Source organism: Pantherophis guttatus, chromosome 1 (assembly GCF_059756535.1).
Source record: "Pantherophis guttatus breed Tessera chromosome 1, ASM5975653v1, whole genome shotgun sequence".
NCBI lineage: Eukaryota > Metazoa > Chordata > Lepidosauria > Squamata > Colubridae > Pantherophis > Pantherophis guttatus.
Window position 1 is genome coordinate 246919567 of NC_142063.1, and position 23326 is coordinate 246942892.

Consider the following 23326-nt stretch of genomic DNA (forward strand, 5'->3'; position numbering starts at 1 on the left):
TCCGTGCGCTCCATTTTTGGCCTTTGCACATCCTGTTTTCAGCCTCCACGTGCCCCATTTTTGGCCCGTTCCAAGCAGTGGGGATTGCTGCAGTCGCTACCTATCGCAACCACCTGGAATGGACCAAAAGGAGGTAAATTGCTGGGAGACAGAGGCCGAAGGGTGGGAGCCAGTGGGTGGGTGGAGCTTCAGCAACATTCGCTGTATAAGACGCAAAGACATTTCCACCCACTTTGGGGGAGGGGAGTGCATCTTATACACCGAAAAATACGGTAAGTCTAAGTGCTATTGCTATGAATCACATACTCCACAAATTCTAGACAATTCTATAAAATTAACTATGAAAAGATTAAAAAAACAAAAAAGATGTCTCTCATTAAAGGGTGCCTTCTTCCCTTTACTCAAGGAGCCCCTTGTAAAGGGTCTTTTTGCACTAAGAGTTGACCTTAGTGGAAGATATTACATTGCCCTCATGACCTAGCCTTCAACTTTTTCCACCTTCTTCTATTCATAAATTGCTCAAGAGTTCTATGTTGGGTAACAACAAGCTAACTGGAATGAATGAGAGAGTCCCATTTTGAGTCCCAGCAGAGAATAGGGTACTGGATCTCATCGGCAAAAATCCAGTTAATAACTAGATAGCAATCAAGAGTTAAGTTTTCTCAGTCTTTGTGCTGCAATCTAACAGCCAGGTGGCATTTCATCCCAAATATTTTAGATCTAACACAACACAAATTTCTGATATATTGGGGTCTATTGGGGTCTGTTTAAATAAGAGATGGTTATTTAAACGTATCCTTCCTGGCTTTTGGTGGTTTGGGGAGGGGGCGGCGAATGCAGGAAAAACACAAGTAGGTAAATTTTCAAGAATAGCCCAATAAGTGACTGATCCAATACTGCCCTCTTCTGGAAGAAGGAGAAAAGGTGTGTAGAAAGAAATGAGAAAAGAGAAGCCACTACAAGTACATTTTATTTCACTGATACCAAGCCTTGACAAAGATCTGGCATACTTCTAAATGCAAACTGTAACTAATTTCCTAATTCAGTCAATTAGGTATAAATGTTAAAATACAATATTTGGTAATAAAACTCAAATTGCCATATACATACTCTATTTTCCTCCCTCCTAGAAATTTGACAAAACATTTTGAATATGTAAGCAAGATAATTCAGCATATTTGGATTTAATGCCTATCTCTTGATGACTTCCATAACCAGGTGATGATTCGAATTGGTGAAGCAGCTGTCAGGGTTCCAAGTAACAGATCCATTTCAAGCAAAACTCCAAGGCAGGTGGATTCCTCAAAGAATAGCTTTATTGGAAATATCAAATTGACACATGTCTGGTGAAAACCAACTCTGAAGGGCCCCTTGGTTTTCACCTAATTAAAAGTAAAAGTTTTTCCCTCAATCCCAAACAATCAGTCATGTGGCCCAATCACAGCAGCGTCTGCTGGTCTGGTGACATTACTCCTCCTTCTTCCGGCCAGGTGTGAGAACATCCTTGGTTCCCAGGTGAAAGAATTTTATTTTGACTATACAACCCTAACTATCTCTAATCCCCCCTCCCTATCCCTTGCTTCAGTGAGGCAGCACTGAAGCTCCAAGATGGCTTCAACCACGTCAACTTCAGCAGCTTTCCCAACTGGTGCCTGCTAATCCAACAGTATTGGGGTATAGGGTCCCAAATTTCCATGTGACATCTTGCCATATTTATTGACAATTAACAGGAGTTGGAGATAATTTTATCTAGAGCCAGCAATGACACAGGAAGAGTGAACTTTTGGTTGAGATTGAGGCAGTGGTGGAATTCAAATTTTTTTACTACCGGTTCTGTGGGTGAGGCTTGGTGGGAGTGGCAGGGGAAGGATACTGCAAAATCTCCATTCCCATCCCAATCTGGGGCCAGCCAGAGGTGATATTTGCCGGTTCTCCGATCTACTCAAAATTTCCACTCAAAATTTAGTAAGGACTTAAAAGTAGACAACAAATTAGCACCAATCTTGTTTCAGCAAAGTTTCAGTCCAGCGGGAAGTCTTTTTATCTCCCTTCATATTTATTCACTTCTTTGATTTCTCTCCTTCCTTTCATTCAAGAGCTCTTGGGAGCATACATAACACTCCTTTCTCCCCTCTTCCCCAATAAGATAGGCTGAGTTGGGAATGAACATGATCAAACCAAAATCCCTAATGAATTACCAGGATTAAGGGTAGAGCTGAAACTAGTTCTCCCTATTCCTAATTCAACACTTTAACCCAGTGCTTCCCAAATCTGGGTTAAAATGGGGTAAAGCTGGTTTTTCTTTAGATAACAATACCCAAAACCCATTGCCCAATCACAACAGGGAAACTAAAAGTGAAAGTGCTATACCTATAATGGGTAAAAAGGACGTCTTGATAAATGGTTTTGAGTAATGAAGGAACTACGAAGTCTGCATAGGCTTTGAAGCCAGGTGCCACCAAAACTGATAGAAAACCATGAACGCCGTCACAGAATTAACAGCCACAGTTATTGCAATGATGGGCTTCCAGTAGCCCCATTGGGCTAGAGTCTGCATTTCCAGACTGGGAGTGAAGAGTCACCTCCATATCCACAGTTGAACTGCACAACAGCATATTGTGCAGTTCCCATATACAATTGGGACAATTCCCATGAATTGTCTGGAAGAAGTTGAAGGTTGCTAGTTCTAAGCTAGGGTCTTCCTGATCAGGAAAGTCTAGCAGGTGGTCCTTCTTCCCTTCGGTCTTAGTGCTTTATGTTTTTCTAAGAGGACCACAAGCACTAAGCAATTAGGTACCATACAGTGGTGGGTTGCCCCTGGTTCGGACCAGTTCGCAAGAACCGATAGTAAAACCGGTGGGAGGCTCCGCCCACTGCCCTGGATGTCATCATCGGCGATCTGCGCATGCACAGAAGCAAGGCGCACGCACTTGCTTTGCTCACCCGCATGCATGATCCGTCATGAACCAGTAGTAAAGGTAAGTACCTGGTACCATATTTTTTGGAGTATAAGATGCACCTTTTTCCCTCCTAAAAGAGGGTGAAAATTTGGGTGCATCTTATACACCGAATGTAGCCCCGGCCACCTGCCGGCCCCACCCTTCGGCCTTCTCACGTCCTCTCAAACGGAGAGCCTCTCAACCAGAATTTTTTCCCTCTTTTTTTATTTTTTATTTTTATTTAATTTGTATACTGCCCTTCTCCCAAAAGGGACTCAGGGCGGTGAACAGCCAAAATTAAAATACATACAATACAAAAGTTTAAGATAATTAAAAGAGATTAAATCAATCGGCCTCCCAATTTAAAACCCCAAGTCTATAAAATTTAAAAATCCCATTAAAAACCATTTAGGCTAGGCCCTTATTTTCCTCCCCCCAAAATAAGGTGCGTCTTACACCCTGGAGCGTCTTATACTCCGAAAAATATGGTAAGTGACTGACATATAATCAGCTGGATGACATTCCTCCAGATTTTACATCACACCCAAAATCCTAGCTCTACCAGACTACTAGATGTTTCTTTCCTATTTACAGCTTTGCTTTACACCCAGGTATTGCCAGGGTTTCAAGGCACTCCTTAACCAGCTGAGTTGCCTCCTTGGCAGTACCCTGGTGTATTGAAAAACCACCTCCCCCATGGCCATAATTGTGAACCACCAGCAACTTCTCACGCTTGTGAGTCAGTACCTCCTTCTGTACTCTCACAGCTGACCGAGACGGCCTCAGGCCCACCCTCACTTTTATATTCTCAGCTGTCCGAAGTGAAGGCTCAAGTGCGGAACATCTATCAAATATGCTTTTGCTGACAATGGGATCCGGGGACAAATTCCAGTTGTCTTTTTCTCTTATCCCACCTAATGTTACATTGTGTATCCCTGGATAGATGTAGGTCAAACCATCACCATCACGAATAAAGTGCTTGATCCAAGGAGCGTGAACCTTGAGAACTTGCCCTCTGGTGGGGTATATCTCTAGGTCTCCTATAAGTTTTCGGGAACCAATGCCTGAGCAGTTTACTACAATGTCAAAATCACGGTGTAGCTCCCAAAGATCTTCTATTTTCCTTGCATGCACCTGGCCTCCATTTTCTTTCAGCCTATAAAGAATATATCAAAGGTCAAAATACGGCACTTTTGAATCCTCTATGGCTAATGTTTTACTTAGATCACATAGTTCAAAGAGCGAGATCACAAATTTGAAATGCAAAACTGAAGTGAGTAAAGGGAAGCCCAAATCACATATGTGTGTCCGTGCGTCATCACAGGTCTCAACATCATGACACAAGCACATTTTGAACTGTGCCTCATTTGTACCATATTATATCACAGGATGCAAACGATGTAACTCAGATCATTTGCATTATGATGTCATAATGCATAGGATGTCATTGTGGCTTCTACCAGATACCTGTGGCACAAGGAGCCTGGTGGTGCAGTGGACTAAACTACTGTTAAAGTAGTATTTAGCTGCCAGCTGCCTGCAATTACTGTGAGTTCAAATCTCACCAGGCTCAAGGTTGACTCAGCCTTCCATCCTTCCGAGGTAGGTAAAATGAGGACCTGGTTTGTGGGGGCAATAAGCTGACTTTGTATAAAAAAGAACACCGCTTAGGGGGGGCCAAAAGCCCTACTAAGCAGGTATATACAAAAATATGAAGGCTATTGCTTAAAAGCATTGTAAGCCGCCCTGAGTCTCAGGAGAAGGGCGGCATATAAATCAAACTAATAAATAAATAATAATAAATAAAATCCCATCAAAATGACAGCAAAGAAGCAGCATGTATATAGGAAAACAGTAAGGATATATTTTATTGCCTTTTGTTATTGCCTTTTACCTACAAGTTTGACTAAGGAAACGATGTGATACCTTATTCCTGAAAAATTGTATTCAATTTGCAGATTACACTGAACTGGCAGGAATAACCAACAGCCCTGAAGACAAGCTCAGGATCCAAAAAGATCTTGACAAACTTGAACAGTGGGTCCTATCCAACAAAACAAATTTTAAAGTGGAGAAAAGCAAAGTTTTACATTTAGGTAGGAAAAACTAAAGGTATAAGTACAGATTAGGTGAGACCTGGTTCAAAAACAGTAACTGTGAGAGGGACCATGGAGTCCTAGTGGACGATCACTTAAATATGAGCCAGAAGTGTGCAGCAGCTGCCAAAAATGCTAATACAATTCTGGGTTGTATAAACAGAGGCATAGAATCAAGATCACATGAAGTATTAGTACTGCTTTATAAAACCCACACCTGGAATACTGCGATCAATTTTGATCACCATACTACAAAAAAAATGTTGAGACTTGGGAAAAGCTCAGAGAAGAGCACTAAGAAGATCAAAGGCCTGGAACTAAAACATATGAAGAATGGCTGCAGGATTTGGGTTTGGCTAGTCTAAAGAAAAGAAGAATAAGAGGTGACATGATAGCAATATTCCAGTATTTCAGCAGCTGCCACAAAGAAGAGGGGGCCAAATTATTCTCCAAAGCACCAAAGAGCAGGACAAGAAACAATGGTTGGAAACTAATCAAAGAGAGAAGCAACCTGGAATTAAGGAGAAACTTCCTAACAGTGAGAACAATTAACCAGTGGAACAACTTGCCTTCAGAAATCACAAGCGCTCCATCACTGGAGGTTTTTAAGAAGAGACTAGACCCGTGATGGTGAATCTATGGCATGCATGCCACAGATGGCACGCAGCGGCCTCTCTGTGGGCACGTGAGCCATCGTCCCAGTTCAGCTCTGCCACGCATGTGACACGCCTCCCGCTGGCCAGCTGGTTATCGGATCTCTGCCGCGCATGCGGGAGGGGCGTCGGGCGTGCGGGGGGCATGTGCATGCGTGGAGTGGGCTGCATGTGGGTGGCTGTGTGCACATGTGTGGGGGTTGGGCACATCACGGGGCCACATGTGCACTGCATTTTGGAGGTTCCAAGGTCCCTTCCAGCTCTATTCTATTCTATTCTATTCTATTCTATTCTATTCTATTCTATTCTATTCTATTCTATTCTATTCCATTCCATTCCATTCCATTCCATTCCATTCCATTCCATTCTATACCATAGCATAGCATAGCATACCATACCATACCATACTATTCCATTCCATTCCATTCCATTCCATTCTGCAATTAAAATTATGATTGGTGGCATTCTTTTCAAAAAAAAGGTTTGTGTTTTTGGAGTGAAGAAAAGATTTTGAATAGTGTATGGGAAATGTCTAGCTAATTATAGATTCCTCTTGCCACCAGAATTGGTTCTCTTCTTTAATGTGGATCCACAAAAACTGCAGTCAGGATCCAAAGAATCACACTGAGTTTTCTGTTTCCACAAAAATGCTAGATTTTTGTTTATTGGGGCTTAATACCACATGGCAATTGTGAAACTAAGTTTCAAGATACTGTGTAATATAGAAGTATCATCAATCTGATGCATCCAGCCTCAAACTGCAAAAGATCTGTTGCAAACAGATTCTGAACTTTATTAAAATCATGAGGAAATCACTGGAGGAGAATAAAAGTTTCCCTGTGCCACTTTGCCTTTGCTGTATGTCAGACAGTACAGCACTGATATTTTGGTTAGATCTGAGTTTGCATATATTGTTCAGTTTGTTTCTTGGCAAATATTAGTTTCATTCTCAAGCAAAAATGTCCCAAATTTTCAGTTTTGCAGAAGAAATTCACAGAATGCTATAAGAAATGTCTACTCTTCTTTATGATATGGATTGGGATCCTAACGGGTAAAAGTGCTGTTGGGTTTCTGCTCAAAAACACAATCTCTACATTCTGAGAAGTCTGATTTGGGAAATCTGCCCAGTTAATAAAAAGCAACAATTACAAGTTAACACGGATGAAAAAACTCCTGCTACCAAGAACATTCATCCCAAAGTCCTGGGCTGCTTAATGAAGCATGTGAATCTTTGTTGGACATTACACAATATCGTCACAGGGTATATTTGTTAAAGTTCAATCTTAGTTTCCTATTTCCCAGTTTGTGCCAACATGCAATTGTTTTAAGATTTGAACTTGGCAGAACTTTTTATAACTGAATATATTTGCAAGTTATGCCCCCTTCAGAGCAAAGGCTGCCCTCCCAATGAAGATTCTTATTAGCCACTATAGCGGTTCATGAATTCCAGCCAAGTGGTTTATTACTGATTCCCTTTGTGTGTCTTTTGATAAAGTACCAGAAATAGTGGCTGGGACACTGAAATGATGTTTAATAAACTGCACATTTATCAGCAGAAATTGTAATCATGTTTTTCAGCTCACTGGACCTATGCCATCGTTCAAGGAAGCCGATCAGCCCCCATTGCAATGGGTTTGTGCCAGGCATTGCACTGAGGAAGGGAAACTCCTATGGGAAATCACAAAAGAGTAAAACAGAAATGAGAGGCAACCGAAGTCTCTGCCCACAAGCCCACCTGACAAATATTAAATGGATCCTGCAGCTTCACTGAGCCTCGGTACCGTGTTCAGTGTTGTTTAAAAAATGAAACATGACAGGGCCTGTGTGTCCCAAGAGACAGCAGGTAGGATTGGGAGAAGAAGAAAAAGCACTTACGGATAATTACTGTAAAACAAGAAGCCCGGAGCTGAATACAACCCAATGACCAGCTAACTGTTGGTAATATTTGACTTGTACTCTCCATCACCTCACTCTCGAATGCAAAACTGTAAAAATGTCCAAATATTTAAAAGGGATCTCTGGCCTATAACACAAAAGCTGTCTTCCTGAGTAAAGTGCCTCTAGATATGTTGGGCCACCACTCCTGTCCTCTCCAGCCAGAATTATCACCAGGCAGCATCAGGCTGGGAAAAATCACAAAGAACTTCAGCTTGCCCAGCATGTTGGAGGCTGATAAATTCATGACTAAAAACCAGACGATGCATATATTATTTAAAAATTCTCCTTGATGTAAGATGAAATGATAGTCACTAGCTTAGGTCCAAACACGGGTGCAGATGTAAATGCTACACTATGCCTGGTAAAAAAGAAGAAAATCATTTCTGAGCACACATTAATATCCAGCTGATGTTAGAATCCAACATCACCAAATAAAATTGAATGATTGGTAATCCCAGATAGATTTAAGGTAGCATTACGTTCCTATATCACTCTTAATCCATGCAACACCCTTCTACAGGTTGTGGTTACGGCCACCAATTGACATAAAAGAATAAGGCTGCTAATGTTGTTGAAAGAATTATACTTTAAATCTAGAAACTGACATATGAACCAGTTCATGGAAGCCAACATTGGTAGAGAGCAATTATCCTCACATCCTGCCTGATGGCATCTCATGAGTTTGGCTTGACCACTGCCAGAGCAAAGAGGCTGGTCTGCTCCAACAGGCGTCTTCTTCAGTTTCTACAATCTCTGTTAAAAGAAATTTCCAGGATAAATGAATCTGGGGTTGTCTCTGGACAAAGCTTTCATCATATAATTGCCAGCTATATTCTTACATTTTTACAAGGGTTTCCAAATTACGAAGCCCTTACTTTGCAATCTTCCCATATGTTGTTCTGTTTCTAATTACAAGAACTTCAGGGCCTTTGGCTGAATTCCAATGTGTACACCATTTAAATTTTCACCATGGCTATGTATACTTCATATAAAGCGGAATTCATATTCAGAGTTAAATTGAAAGGTATAATCAAAATAAATTATAACCCAAGATTATAAACTGCCTATGGGGGTGTCAAATAATAGGCTCAATGCAATTAAATGCCTCAAGCTGGCGATCTGGTTAATGCAAAGTTCCAAGATAAAGTACTTTGCAGTAGTGATTTAGAACATAATTAAATTAATGTAGGCACATTAAGATCCATAATAAATGATCTTTTACTTGACCTTGTTGGACAGTCCACTTTGCTGATTTGACAAAAGGACAAACACCAAAATGTTACATCTTTGGAATCTGAAGCTTTCTCCTGAATGCTTTGTGGTGTAACAAGTATTTTTGTCTAACTTTGACATACCTTATATTCTAATTCCCCAGATTTTGTTGGATCTTATGTACTATACAGTGGTGAAGAGAAACACATACGTAGGAAATATGTCAGTGCAGAGTGACACAATTACTGATTCCTGCTTTTAAAGTCATAGGTCTGACAGAGAAGAAATTTATTCTTGGTGGGACATCTTTCTAAATTATCTGCCTACAATTACCTATTAATAGTAACCTGTAGGTTTTTAAGAAGAAAAATCCCCACTTATCCCTGAATCTCCATGTAAAAGTTAATCTGTAAATACTATATTATAAAGAGGTGTGCTCAAAAATGAAACCTTAACTGACAAGAGATTATATTTTATTTGCTTGCTGGGATTTAGTTCACCACAATAGATAGACCTAAAAACTAGACCTTATCCTGTTTCAGCATTATGTAAATTTGACAGGAAAGGACCAATGAAGTGGGCAAATGAAGGATTAAGTGTAAAAAATCACCAAAAGTTTTAGATCATACTTCTTTATTGTATTGCTGCATTTCAATCTAAAAAAGTGAATAAAAACCCATACCTTTTCTCCAGCCAAATTAAATACGATGGGCAGTCACATTTCAGTGTGGTAAAAGCTTGACCATATTTGTGCTGTGGAAATTTCTTCAGCTCCTTTTCAGTCATTGAGCGAAAGGCCAGAACTGCATCAGACCAGAATGGCATCTTCTCCTCAGGAATGTCCTTAAATATTTGCCAGCTTGTTCATATTCAAGAGAATAAGGGTGCAAAACACAGACATTCTTGGTGTTAATAGTCTCTCCCCATCCTGAAATATTTTTTTCAAAACCAAGCTTTTAAAAATTCACCAAATAAAACGAGCAAAGTTGAGTTCCTAATCCACATCTCAATATTATGTTTAGGCACCACTAGTCAAACTGTATGTTTTAATTATCTTTAAATAAATAGAAGCTGCCATAGCTTCTACATGTTCCATAATTAAACATATATTTCTGCAAATTTGAATACATATTTACTATTCACTGTTCACAAATTCAAACTAAGAAAACATTATTATGTAGATATAGAAGTCTGGATACCATCCAGTTGATTCAGTGATACTTTGTTGTTGTTGTTGTCACTATAAAAGTGCTAATCAGACTTGAAGAAGTAAATGATTCAGTAGACTACAGTTAGCCATTCTAATCTTTTTAACCTCTCAGGTTGCGATTGTCTATTTTCAATAATCATGAGCTCCTCTAAGCATCTATCTAAGCCTTAGGAAATAAAGACAATTCATGCTTATAAAAGAGGACAAGGGTATTTCTAAATGATTCCAAGCAGCAAGTTCAACCAGGAAAAATATTGTTTTAAAAATATTAAACCTAACTACCAAAGCCAAGGAGAAAACCAAGCATGGGGAGACCAAGAAAAATATCTGCTAGAGCTATATGGAGTTTTACAGGACTTCCCATGTGTGGGATAACAGCTGTTATTTCTCTGCTTGGAGAGCTTAAGACAGAGTGGACTGTATATACACTGTTCTGATGGAACTTCTAGATATCCTTTCCTGCAACTGTTGAGCCTTAGGGCTTGGGTAGCTGTTAAAGTCAATGCACCATATGCAATCATCTAAAAGTGTGATGGTCTATGAGTTTAATTCCTGGTGAAGGGTTTGAATCCCACAGACTAAATCTGGTTACTTACATCTGAGGTATCCAAATAAAGATGAACCTAGTCATGTACTGCCTCTTGGTGATTAGTGCAACTGGAGTTAAGTCTCCCCTGGCAAACTTGCCCTCTTACAAGAAGTATAGAAGATGTGAACCAAGGACTGCTCTCGGGAGCAGGAAAGTCATTTAGTTGACCCCTGAACAGCACACAAAGTGCTTAGAGAAACTGTGCCACAAAGTATTGACTGCAAGGGTGTCCAAACTTCTGCAATTGCACACATCCACTGTTTTCTTATTTTGAAACTGGTTTTGTAAGCAACTGATTCTACCCACAGACTGGGATTTTCATATAACTCAGCTAAAGAAAGGCAGGAAAAAAGGGTTATTGAAAATTAGTAATCCAGAATTCTATAAATATCTCATAGTTAGCTGTACAAAAACACACTGTGTTTTGTGCAAGCAAAACAGGATGAGGCAGCCTATAGTTGAATGTAACTCCACATTTGCCCTGGAGCCTCTGAATATTAGAAGGAGCTTTTATTATATACCTTCTACATAAATGGTATACTGTATAGAAGAGAAGATATTTATAATCAGCCCCACCAGCAGAGCCAATTAACAAGACAAATGGGTCATGTTCAGTACTATGACCCTCCCAAATACAACCTTAGGATTTTTTTTCCTCAGTTGAGATATGGTCATATTCAGATTCCCCCCCCCCCCGCTCCCTCTGCTCAGCCCATCCCAAAGTTCCCAATTCCATCACAACTTTCTGTGTGACAAGGAGAAGTCCAATTAAATGTAGCCAAGATCAATCTAATACCGCATCCTATTTCTCACAATCAGCTGCACTGTCGGAAGCCCAGAGGCAGGACTTGAGAGCAATTCTATCTTCTGATGTTACTTGCCAATAACTGGCATTTAATGCCAAACCTGCCTTTGAATGTAAAGTACTCTGAGAAGTTAGTGAATCTCTTATATATCAACACCACATTATAAAAATCACAGGCCCAAGCCAAAGCTTTTGAAAACTGAAACTTGCATTTTTAAAAGAGAAAAACAAGTGCCACTGCAGCATATGAATGTTTCCCTAAATAAATTCTGAACCCAGTTTAAGGATCACGAGAAATAAGTCTAAAATAAATGTTTGCATTCTGTTTTTCTTCTGCAGAAATCAAGAAGTTCTCTCCTGGTCCCCACCAGCATTATATGCCTCCCAAATTTGCCCTAATCAAGAGGCTTGCTCAGCACAATGCTGAAAGAAATCACAAAAGCATTAATGAACTCTATATTCACCCAGATACCAAGTGAATCCCAGCTTCTGAGGCCTCTGAGGAATTACAGATGGATAACAGATGGTCAAAAGTCTCCCTAAACCACTGCTTCTGCTGATCAACAGGTGTGCCTATAGAGAAGAAAGAAAACACATTTCAAACGGAGGGAAAGCATTTTAAGAAAATCCAGAAAAGGCAGACATAAAACGGGTTGCACTGAAATTTATGTATTGGATGCAAACTGCTAATGGAAGGTTTTGCGAATCAAGCAGAGATTCCACACAGGAGGAAAGGGACAAAGATGTGGTCTCTGAAACATCCCACCCCCAAACTCTCCATACTATTCATGCTATTTTGGGAGGTCATCTAGACCTCCAGGTCAAATTTTCCCAAACCACAAGGAGTTGTGGAGGAGAAGGAGGAAGAATCACAATGGTCTTTTTCTCACTCTTCTCCTCCAGGAAGAGCAGAACTCTTCCTAATGACCCATTTCTCCACATTTTGCTAAACATGTGGAATAAAGTGATGTGAGACAATAGTTTGGTTTGCATAGAGTGATTGAGCCATTACTCGGAACCATGACATAGAGGCTAATTACCCAAAATGGTGGGGGAGTCTTCTTGTGAGTCCTAACTACAAATACAGCTGAAAACAGGAGCCACTAGCTTCCAAGATAGACGGCTAGTACTGGTGAGATGCAGAGGTAGTTACAGAATTTATAGAACATAGAATTATGTTCTGGAAGGGACCTGGGAGGTCTTCTAGTCCAACCCCCTGCTCAAGTCAGGAGCCTTATATGATCCCAAATGGCTGTCCAGTTTATTTTTGAAAACCTCCCATGATGGAGCATCCACAACTCCGGGAGGCAAGCTATTCAACTGATCAATTGTTCTCACTGCCAGAAAAGTTCCCCTTATTTATAGATTGGTTTTCTCTTTAACAAGCTTCCACCTATTACTTCTTGTCCTGCCCTCTGGACAAGAATTCAGAATAAAGAAGAGGCTGTTGCATAGCTATTGAGGCACAATAGTAGACACAGTGGGCAACCTTTGAGGCAACCTTGGCCTGCTGATTTTACAGGGAATGTCGGCCATCCCATTTGTAATTTCTAAACAATGAAAGGGAAAATCCTTTAAGTGTGTTACATTTTTCTCACAAAATGAGGGCAACCGTAAAGAGTATCCTGAGCAAAAAATCGCTCCATGAAAGCTTCTCCCACTCCTGATTATTCTGTTATTGATACCATTCAGAATTTGACTAAATTAATTACTTATTAGAAGGAGGGCGAGTGCAACAAGCCAGCATCGCATTTTGACCTAATTGAGACTCCCTCTTTATAGAGTCTAATGCAAGAAATGAGGAGCTTAAATCAAAACCACATGAACATTTATAGATAAAGTAGGAAAGTCCCATATAGGCCAATTGTAGAACATATGCATGTGTTGGGAATCTATTCAGCGATGGGTTTCAATTTTTTTTACTACCGGTTCTGTGGGCGTCGCTTGGTGGGCATGGCAGGAGAAGGATACTGCAAAATCCCCATTTCCTCCCAATCAGCTGGGACTGATTGGGAGGCAGAGAATAGATGGGGGCGGGGCCAGTCAGAATTTTTACTACCGGTTCTCCAAACTACTCAAAATTTCCGCTACCGGTTCTCCAGAACTGATCAGAACCTGCTGAAACCTACCTGTTGCCAGACACAATTTGTATAATCATTGTCATCATCACCATCATCTGCAACAATTGTGTCATGGAATATAATATATGTACTACTAGAATGGCATGTGTAAAATGGCAGGAAATGATTATTCCCAAGATACAAGATAAGATAATCTTCCTGATATGGACAATTTATTTGGGGACTTAACACTTAACACTGTCCAGGAAAAGTAATAACTTGTACCACCACATACAGCATGGAGTTACTCTGGAAATTTTAGAAAGGCATCCAGTCTTAAAGATAAGCAAATAGTGTCTCTTTCTGAATAAATTACAACAGCTTCAGCTGTCTTACTCAAAATGTACCAGTTAAAAGAGGTTGGAAGAATGTCCCTTGAAACTGCAGCTGCACTTCCTAGAAAATTGATTTTGGGGCTACAAAGTAAAAATCGGGGGGGGGGGAATAGGCGTAAAACAAATACTTGGACAATTTCAGATTTTGCTTTCTGAAATGTAAATTTTGCTTGCCTGGATAAAGATGTGGGATAAGCATTCCTGCAGCAACGTCGCTGGTCGTGTTAGGAGAAAATCTATCAGCCATGACAGACACAGTGCAGTTTGTAATGGAGTCTGAAATGTATACAGCGGTGGATAAACCGATCAGACCAGCACCAACAACGACAATCTTTGCCTTGGCCATGTTCTGCTAAGAGGAAGAGGAAGAAAGGGTCTGAGTTTGAAGAAAAGGCTTCTGCATGATTGCTTGCCAAGAAATCTACTCAACATAGCCATGAAGTAACTAGGGGTTGAGTGTAAGCTGATGGATACTGTTGCTAAAAAGATTACTTACACCGTGTAACTTTTTAAAGTATCTCAATTAATTCTATTACACATATTTAATTCTCCACAGAAAAACAAAAAGGTATGAAAGGAGCTCTTAAACCATACTCTATCCTGCTGGAGTGAAGGGGTTCAACAGGAGAATGTGGCCACCCATATGCTTATCTGAATGATTCCACTTGGAGAAAATTAAATTGGCAACTGGCAACTGGTAACCAGTTGCATTATGATGTGCCACAAGGTAGGTCTTTCGGTTGGTTTAATCATCATCATCATTTTAGCCATTGTGTATCCACTGTAGGATGAAGGCCTCTTCCGCATGTTTCCAACCAATATGGTCCTATGAGCTTTCTTTTGCCAATTGGACCCGCAATACTTGCTGATGTCGTCGATCCATCTTATTTTAGGTCTCTTTTGTGGATGCTTTTTATCAAGTAGGATTCATTCTATGACCCCCTTGGTTCACCTGCCGCCAGTTCTTCTTGCTATGTGATCAGCCCATTTCATTTCAATTCTTTTACTTTCTTGATGATATCCTATACTTTCATTTGTTCTCTAATCCATGCGCAGGTCTTTCTATCTTGTCTTGTAATGCCGAGCATGCATCTTTCCATGGCTCTTTGCACCACACCACCAATTTATATAATTGCGACGTTAGTGTCCATGTTTCACCGTATTATGGGTTAATATTATGATTTAATATGTCATATTTATTTATTTTACTTATTTATTTATTATTTAAATTTGTATACCGCCCTTCTCCCGAAGGACTCAGGGCGGTGCACAGCCAAATTAAAATACATACAATACAAAATTTAAAATAATTTAAAACAGAATTAAATCCAATTGGCTTCCCGAAATATTTAAAACCCATTACCCTTAAAATAACCCTTTTAAAATTTTAAGCCAGCCCAGCTTGCTGGAATAGGAAGGTCTTCAAAGCTCAACGGAAGGTCCGGAGCTCTGGGATTAGTCGTATTCCTGGGGGTAGCTCATTCCAGAGGGCGGGTGCCCCCACAGAGAAGGCTCTCCCCCTGGGGGTCGTCAGTTGGCATTGCTTGACCGACGGCACCCTAAGGAGGCCCTCTCTATGGGACCGAATTGGCCAGTGAGAGGTTATCGGTGGCAGAAGGTGGTCTCGCAAATAGCCGGGCCCTAAGCCATGGAGCGCTTTAAAGGTGAGAACCAATACCTTGAAGCGCACCCGGAAGACCACCGGGAGCCAGTGCAGCTCGCGCAGGCAAGGTGTCACATGGGAGCACCAAGTCGCTCCCAAAATTACCCGCGCGGCCACATTCTGGACCAGCTGGAGCTTCCGAGTGCTCCTCAAGGGGAGCCCCATGTAGAGAGCATTGCAGTAGTCCAGGCGAGAGGTGACGAGGGCATGAGTGACCGTGCATAGGGAGTCCCGATCCAGAAAGGGACGCAACTGGTGTATCAGGCGAACCTGATAAAAAGCCCCCCTGGCCACGGCCGCCATATGTTCTTCTAAAGACAGCCGTGCATCCAGGAGGACGCCCAAGTTGCATCCCTATGGTATAGGGTTTCCTGACTAAGCAGGGGATTGGACTAGAAGACCTCCAAGGTCGCTCCCAACTCTGTTATTCTATTCTATATAAATCCAGCTATTGTGATTCGTAAACTATAATTTATTAGTTAACATGCTGTGCAAATATAGACTATTTTGTCTTATTCAATAAACAGTAGTTTAAGAGCTGGAGTTGGCCACTTGTAGCTGGCACGATTGTATTTATACAATCAATTGTATTGTATACCAAATCAAACAACTTATCCTACCTTGCTAACTTTAGCTATCTTGGCAGTTAGGGGCAGCATTGATACATTCTCTTTTTTAAGCTAAGACAAAGCCGGTCATTATTTGCTTAATATGAGGACCCGGATTGTGGGGGCAATAAGCAGACTTTGTATAAAATATACAAAAGTATGAAGGCTATTGCTTAACACATTGTAAGCCGCCCTGAGTCTCCAGAGAAGGGCGGCATATAAATCAAATAAAAAAAAAAATCAAAGATCAGCACAAAATGCAAAAGATTCAATTCCGGTTCAAAAAAATCAATGCAAAACATGGCATTGTAGAAAGAAACCTAGCAAGAGGCCTCATGCTGACGCTGTGCCCTTGACTAAAAGATCAACAGAGGTGTTCAGAGACCTATTCTTAGATCAGGCACATGTTATTTACTTGTTTAAAACTGCTTCTTCAAGATTTTTGTAAGTAAATAATTGGAGGGCCGGGGTGGTTCTTTTTTTATTATTATTATTCTTGTGACCTATGATACTCATCACCTTGGGAGAGCTCAACTGATGTATTCATGCAATGTTCCCTGTGCAATCAAGTTAACTAGGTAAAAGTAGCCAGAAAAAAAGCAAGGTACATCCAGACTATTATGAGACTTTTTAAATCAGCAGCTCAGAGGCAGCAGGCCCCTTCCCTTCCCTTCCTTTTTCCTTTCTAAAGCATGCTGAACAAAAATCTGTTCTCAGTTATTCAACTTGCTTAATTTCAACAGTATTCTTTAGTTGACAGAATTATCAAAGCAATGAATCAGAAACCTTTGCCAATATTTTTCTGTTGCACATCCAAACCTGCTTTTGGCCCATCCCTGCATCAAGAATGGCCCACATCTGGACTCACATTTCAAAGAAGAGCTACCTAGCAGAATCAAAACTTCCTAGTTTAATTTAATAAGCAACATTAATTCGTAGGTGTCAACAGATGGGCATGCCAGATAAGAGATCTGGAGAGAACATCTGTAAGCTCTTCCTAAATGCTGTTGAGGGTACAGTGCATTCCTCCAGTTCCTAAACCAACAGAAAACTCATTAAGTAATTTGTGCTGTCCCAAATGACAAGTTCAAATCTGCCAAAGGAACGAGACTTGCAAATTACAATTTTACTGCAAGACAATTTAAGGGGAGAGAGACTGGCAAATTTCACTTGCTTCGTTTCCCCTCTCTCCCAAAATCAGCATCAGGTAGGAAAATTACCATCAATCCCAGTCCATGGAAGAAGGGGTCACCCTAGCTGAAAGTAGCTAGAAAAAAAGCAAGGTACATCCAGACTATTATGAGACTTTTTAAATCAGCAGCTCAGAGGCAGAGGTAGGCAATGTTCACCTACCTTTCTAGTCACCTGTGTGATAGTTAAATCATAGACCAGGGGTCTCCAACCTTGGCAACTTTAAGACTTGTGGACTTCAACTCCCAGAATTCCTCAGCCAGCAAAGCAAAGCTGGCTGAGGAATTCTGGGAGTTGAAGTCCACAAGTCTTAAAGTTGCCAAGGTTGGAGATCCCTGCCATAGACTATTTTCAAAAAGTTTTTCTGCTGACAGGACACAGTGCAAGGCATTAAGACAGCTTCCTCCACTTAACCCTGGACCATTCTCCACTCCACCGCACAGAAGCTCCCAAAAAATGGTAGCCTGTAAGAAATCAATCAGCCTTCCTGTCACTTGAGATAGAAGGGAATCTGGCAGAGAATGCTTGCCCACTTTTACTCCAGCTCCAGGATATCCAACATTAATAATGCTACAAGAGAATGAGTTGTTAGCAAGTAGTTGCACCTGAAATTATCCCAGGTGGGCAAAATAGCACTGAATAAGAAAAATGGCACTTCCTTCCTTCCAAAGTCATAAAAAAAGGTAATATATGTGCCAAACCCTTTCTTGGCAAAAACAACAAAACATTTTGACAGTTTTTGGAGGCAGAACCAGCAATACAGTTTCTTCCCTGTTAAATCAATCCACAGCCCCTTTCTCCCCCCCACCCCGCATCCAGTGAAAGACTCTTGAACATTTGTTTAATGATATTATCTTTGTTTATTGGTGAAATACAACAGATGGGAGTAATACAATCATGATAGCTCAATAAAACATATGAATACAGTTAATGTCTGCACAAACAATCAACATGCCGAAGTTTTAAGAAATGGAAAATACACTTCCTATGATTTAGAGATGAAATAAATTTATCAGAACATTTTGTTTCATTGCTATTGAATTCTTCAATGAATGTTTGAAAAAGGATGGATCTTTTTCTGTTGGTATTTTAAGACATTCGAGGATTCTTTTATCTTCATGATTTTGTCATGTTCCTTCATGGTTCTTTCTTGGTCCCACATTAATACATAGGATAATACAATTTTAGGGAAAAAACCGTAATAGTATACAAATATATAATTGTGATGACGTTTTTGTTAAAAAGTAGGGCTTCATGTTCCACAAACATAATTATTCTATGTAGAAGGAAAGAAATTTACACTCCTGGTGTGAAAAAAAGGATTTGGTGGATGTGTTCTTTATAATCTAGAACAGGGCTTTTCAAACTTGGCAACTTTAGGAAGTGTAAACTTCAACTCCCAAAATTGAAGTAATATGATTATATATGGTCTAGATTTCATGTTGGAGGATTTCACTAGTTTTTGTTAATTAAATATTTTTTTTCTTAAAGTAATAAATGAAAAGAGAGAGATTGATTTTATTTTAACCTTATGTTTAATAACAGGTCCAGTGGTCTACCAGAAGACTGCTACTTTCCAAAGGTATGTCAGGCATGCTTCATCCACTCCTTTTTAGAATGTCAAGACATTCTAGACCATTTTTTTCTAAATCAGACATTGTAGATCACGGGTCAAACTCGCCGCGTCACATTGCCGTCATGTGACGTTCCGTGACATTTCCCCCTTCATGGAGCTGGGGTAGGAGTGGCCTGCATGTGATACATCCGGCCGTGTTTGACACCCCCATAAATGTAGATCAACATGCAGGCTGGGGAATTCTGGGAGTTGAAGTCCACACTTGAAGTTTAAAAAGCACAGTGTCCAGTTTTTCCAGCAGCCTACGCCAGCATAGTCACAGATGGCAGAGCACAATAATGGGGGAGGGGGGAGGGAGGAGGGAAGGGAAAAATAATGTGCCCATATCAGCCTCAACCAGCCAAAGTCAGTCCATGGCTACAGCATTGTGTGTTAGTTCACATATAACTTGCATGCCATAACATATGGCAGAAGACAGAAACTTTTTAAATACAGGGTAAATAATGATTTGATAGCCCGGCAGCTTTCTCTTATAAATGCTCAGTTGTTGTCCTCATTTTACAAATGCCCAATCGCACATATACTAAAAACATGGATATGTTTGCTTGCATGTGCTAGCCATTTAAAACAAATATTTCATTTTTTTTGAATGGAGTGAGGAATAACTTTTGTGGTTTCTTTAAATTGTTTTTTTCTTTCTATGGGTTTTTTTTTGGGGGGGGGTACTGTGGATCTATTTAGAGCAGGGCTGTCAAACTCCCAGCCCATGGGCCGGATGCATCACATGATGACCACGCCCACCCTCGGTTTAGTCACGATATGTCATGTGACGACAATGTGACGATGTGAATTTGACACCCTGATCTAGAGTATCTATCTATATCATGAATCATAGTAACGCACTCAATCATGGGGATGTTTTGTACTTTTCAATTGGTCAGCTGCTAAGAGAGGTTCATGATGTTCAAACGTGCAGTTTGGAGGGATTGAGGAGTGGAAATATTGCTGTTTTGAAGTGTACTAAATGACAACTTGGCAGAGATTTGTGGCACTGGGTATGAATTTGACATGTAAGTGCTTAATGTACATATATGTTCAGAAACACTATTTAAGACTATACCTTTGCTCCAGACTTAGATTCTATAGTGATCTTATCTTTGATTTATATGTAAATAGATGCAGTTTAGGAAACAAGTTGAGGGATTTTTTTAATGGGTTTGAACAGGATGTCTTTTGCAATCTGTTTAAAAATAGCTGAAAAGCTTGAACTTTCTATGCAGCTTTGCCATTTTACTGATGTGTTTTGCTTCAAAACAAGAATTTGAACTTTGAACGTGGCAAGAAAAAAATCCAGTTGATAATTTCCCAAATATATTACCTGGAAAGGGCTACCAGTTAAAAGAACAGCTGAGGTATTTGTTCTTTGTCCCTTCTAGAAAAGAATACAGCACTTTTTCAATGTGTGTGGATTCCTGCCATACCCATCCTTTCAAAAGTCATATTGCAAAAGGTTTGGTAGACCGAAGGACTTTTTAAACTTCTCTGAGGATCTTCTCAGAGTTCTCTTTGAGTATTTGATATATAGGCTTACAAATTGAAGATGGCTAGCTAAATCCCTCCCTCCAATTAACTTTTATGTTTTATTTGCAAGCATTCATGCTTTTTTATTAAGGTGGGATTTTAAAACCACATATACAATATACTTTGCTTTATTTTATTTCATTAACTAGAAAAAACAAATGCTATCATGGGAATTCTGGGAATTCACACATATGAATGACCTCCAGGTTGGAGAAAACTGCTCTGGAAAGCATATACAGTGGCCTGATTCACAGATCATGTAGAGAATTGACTTCTATTGCTAAAGAGATTATCTGTCTTAGACTACTTTCCCACCATTCTGTAATCTGCAGAAAGATTAAAATTCACAATCCTCATCTATAATTCAGAATCTGAGAAGAAAAAATGAACAATTCACTTAAAGAATCAAAGCTATTTGGCTCCTAGAACTTTTGCATTAATTTCTGAATGAACTTTCAGATATTATTACCATTGTCATCATCCTATTTAAATAATACATCCTGAATGGGTCGGTGTGTCTGTCCCAAATAGTGGGATGTGGCTAACAATATGCTAAATCACTATATAACAATACATTAGTTTGCAAGGAATTCACTAGATTGGCGATTCTATTTTGCATAGAATACCTTGGCTATTTGGGGAAAACTGATTGTACTTGAGGCATGCTCTTATTTTATGAGAAAATCTTATGCGAAGGCCTTAATTGACTAAAGAATTGATGGCAAGAACTTTAAAGAACATCATTCAATGCACAAAACACTATATAGACCAAGAGAAAGCAAGGGTGCAGGGACAGAAAGATATGGACAGGTCTAAACTACATTTCTTTAAATATCGTTCTTCATAAAGGAAATGACAGGAAAAAATTGCTATGAAACCTAAACTATTTTTACTGGGAATTATAAAACAGAAGATTAGGAAAGAAATTCATTATCTTATATTTCACATAATTACAGCCTCCAGAACTTCATTTGCACAAAATTGGAAACACAGATTTGCTCCATCAAATACGATGATCATAAAAAAGGTGCTAGAATGTGCAGAAGCAGATAAATTACAGCCTTGGTAGTACAGTTATTAACACAGCTGCCTGCAATTACTGCAGGTTCGAATTTTACCAGGCTCAAGGTTGACTCAGCCTTCCATCCTTTCTAAGGTAGGTTAAATGAGGACCCAGTTTGTGGGGGCAATAAGCTGACTTTGTATAAATATACAAAAGTATGAAGGCTATTGCTTAACGCATTGTAAGCCGCCCTGAGTCTCCGGAGAAGGGCGGCATATAAATCAAATAAATAAAAAATAAAATAAAAAATAATAAAAAAATTAACAGTGGAACTAAAAGACCAAGAGGAAACAATTTATTACAAGACGTGGAATAGATGGTATAACTGGTTGGAGAAAGAATCCAAAATTAATGTATAAATGTATAAACATAAGAGAAGATATTAGAGAAGAGAGAAATAATTATTGTGTAATAGATAAGTATAAATTGTAGTGAATGTAGAACTTAGTAAGTAATATATAGAATGTATGTTTATATAGTTGGTTAAAAGATAAAATAGATATTATCAAAGATGCCGGTATCGGAAAGCTGTAAAAATGTAACAAGGATGTTCAAAATGTAAATGTTGAATAAAAATTATTATATATATATATCGTTCTTCCAAAAATAGTTATGACAAGGATTTTTTTTAAAAAAAAAGACCTGTTGATTGCTTGACCAATATCAGGGAAGAGCAATTTCTTCACGGCTGCAAAAAAATAAAACCCTTATGTTGCTGTAAAATACAATTTAACGTACGTTTCCTGTGCAAGCCTGCATTTACTTAAGAATTGACTGAGTACATCATCGATTTAAAGGAGCTTTCAAGAACCACACGTATTACATGGGGAAGTGGGGGGGGGAGGGCAGAAATACCTTTCTTCACAGAAGAAACCAGATGTTTTCTGACAAGTGCCGCCTTCGCACAGAAGCGTTGCGTATCAGAGAAGCAGGAGGGTCCAAGCTTAACAACCGGAAAACATGAACCCAGTAGGCGGAGTTATTACAATTAGCCAACTCTACTAGATTCTGATTGGACGGAGGGCGAAAAAAAAAAGTATTTTGCTCCTTTTTTTTTCGCTCGCGCGTGCGCGCTGGAAAAGGCTTGTGAAAAGATGGGGCTTTCGGAGCAATTTCCTTTTGAGGCGGCAGCCCTGGATACTGTTGCTAATAGTAGCCTATCTACTATCTGAAGACATGGGGGGGGAAAGTATTTGAATGGGTTGCTTTTGCTAGTCTTTTTAATCAGAGCGGCTAAATTGTACGGGCACAGTAGTAGTAAAAAAATAACACAGGTAACATGTGAAGCTTCCATGTGATTTGGTTATGGATTAGCGTGTTGCATGAAAGATGGTTATGCAGTGGGATATCTCAACAGTTCCGCCCTGCACCCAGAGCTCTTCAGCATATTTACTAATGACATAGATGAGGGGAGAAAAGGAAAGCTCAGCAAATTTGCCGATGACACAAGTGGGCAGAGGCGGGAAATTACTATCTCACAAAACAGGCGGAAGGTTCAAAGACATAAGAGTTCCGTTTAGCAAAACTATTCAGTGATGAGAATTGTGAGATGCTCATGTTGATATCTTGGCTTGGCAGTGGTTGTGAGCAGCTTCTGGAAAACCACAAATTAAGCACAAGGCAGCACTGTGCTGCAGTTGCCAAAAGAGCCAATGTAGGTTTGGGCTGCAGCAGTAGAGGCTGGTACAGAGGTACACTATAATGTCAAAATCGTGGAAGTGATCCACAGCATTGGTCAGACAGCAAT

At 39.8% G+C, this 23326-nt stretch overlaps 1 protein-coding gene across 2 annotated transcripts; it reads right to left on the minus strand.

Moving 5' to 3' along the window:
• Positions 1-952: 952 nt before the first annotated feature.
• DDO (D-aspartate oxidase) lies at positions 953-22567 on the minus strand. 2 transcript variants are annotated; one of them, XM_034409160.3, is made up of 5 exons: positions 22435-22567; positions 14072-14246; positions 11907-12015; positions 9521-9697; positions 953-4095 (listed from the first exon to the last, which is right to left on the minus strand). In XM_034409160.3, the coding sequence occupies exons 2-5, from the start codon at positions 14241-14243 to the stop codon at positions 3528-3530; spliced, it is 1026 nt and encodes a 341-aa protein (XP_034265051.2). In that variant the 5' UTR covers positions 14244-14246; positions 22435-22567; the 3' UTR covers positions 953-3527. The 2 variants fall into 2 exon arrangements, with proteins under 2 accessions (XP_034265051.2, XP_034265050.2); XM_034409159.3 differs by having other exon boundaries at positions 14072-14249; positions 22435-22552.
• Between the last annotated feature and the right edge of the window lie 759 nt (positions 22568-23326).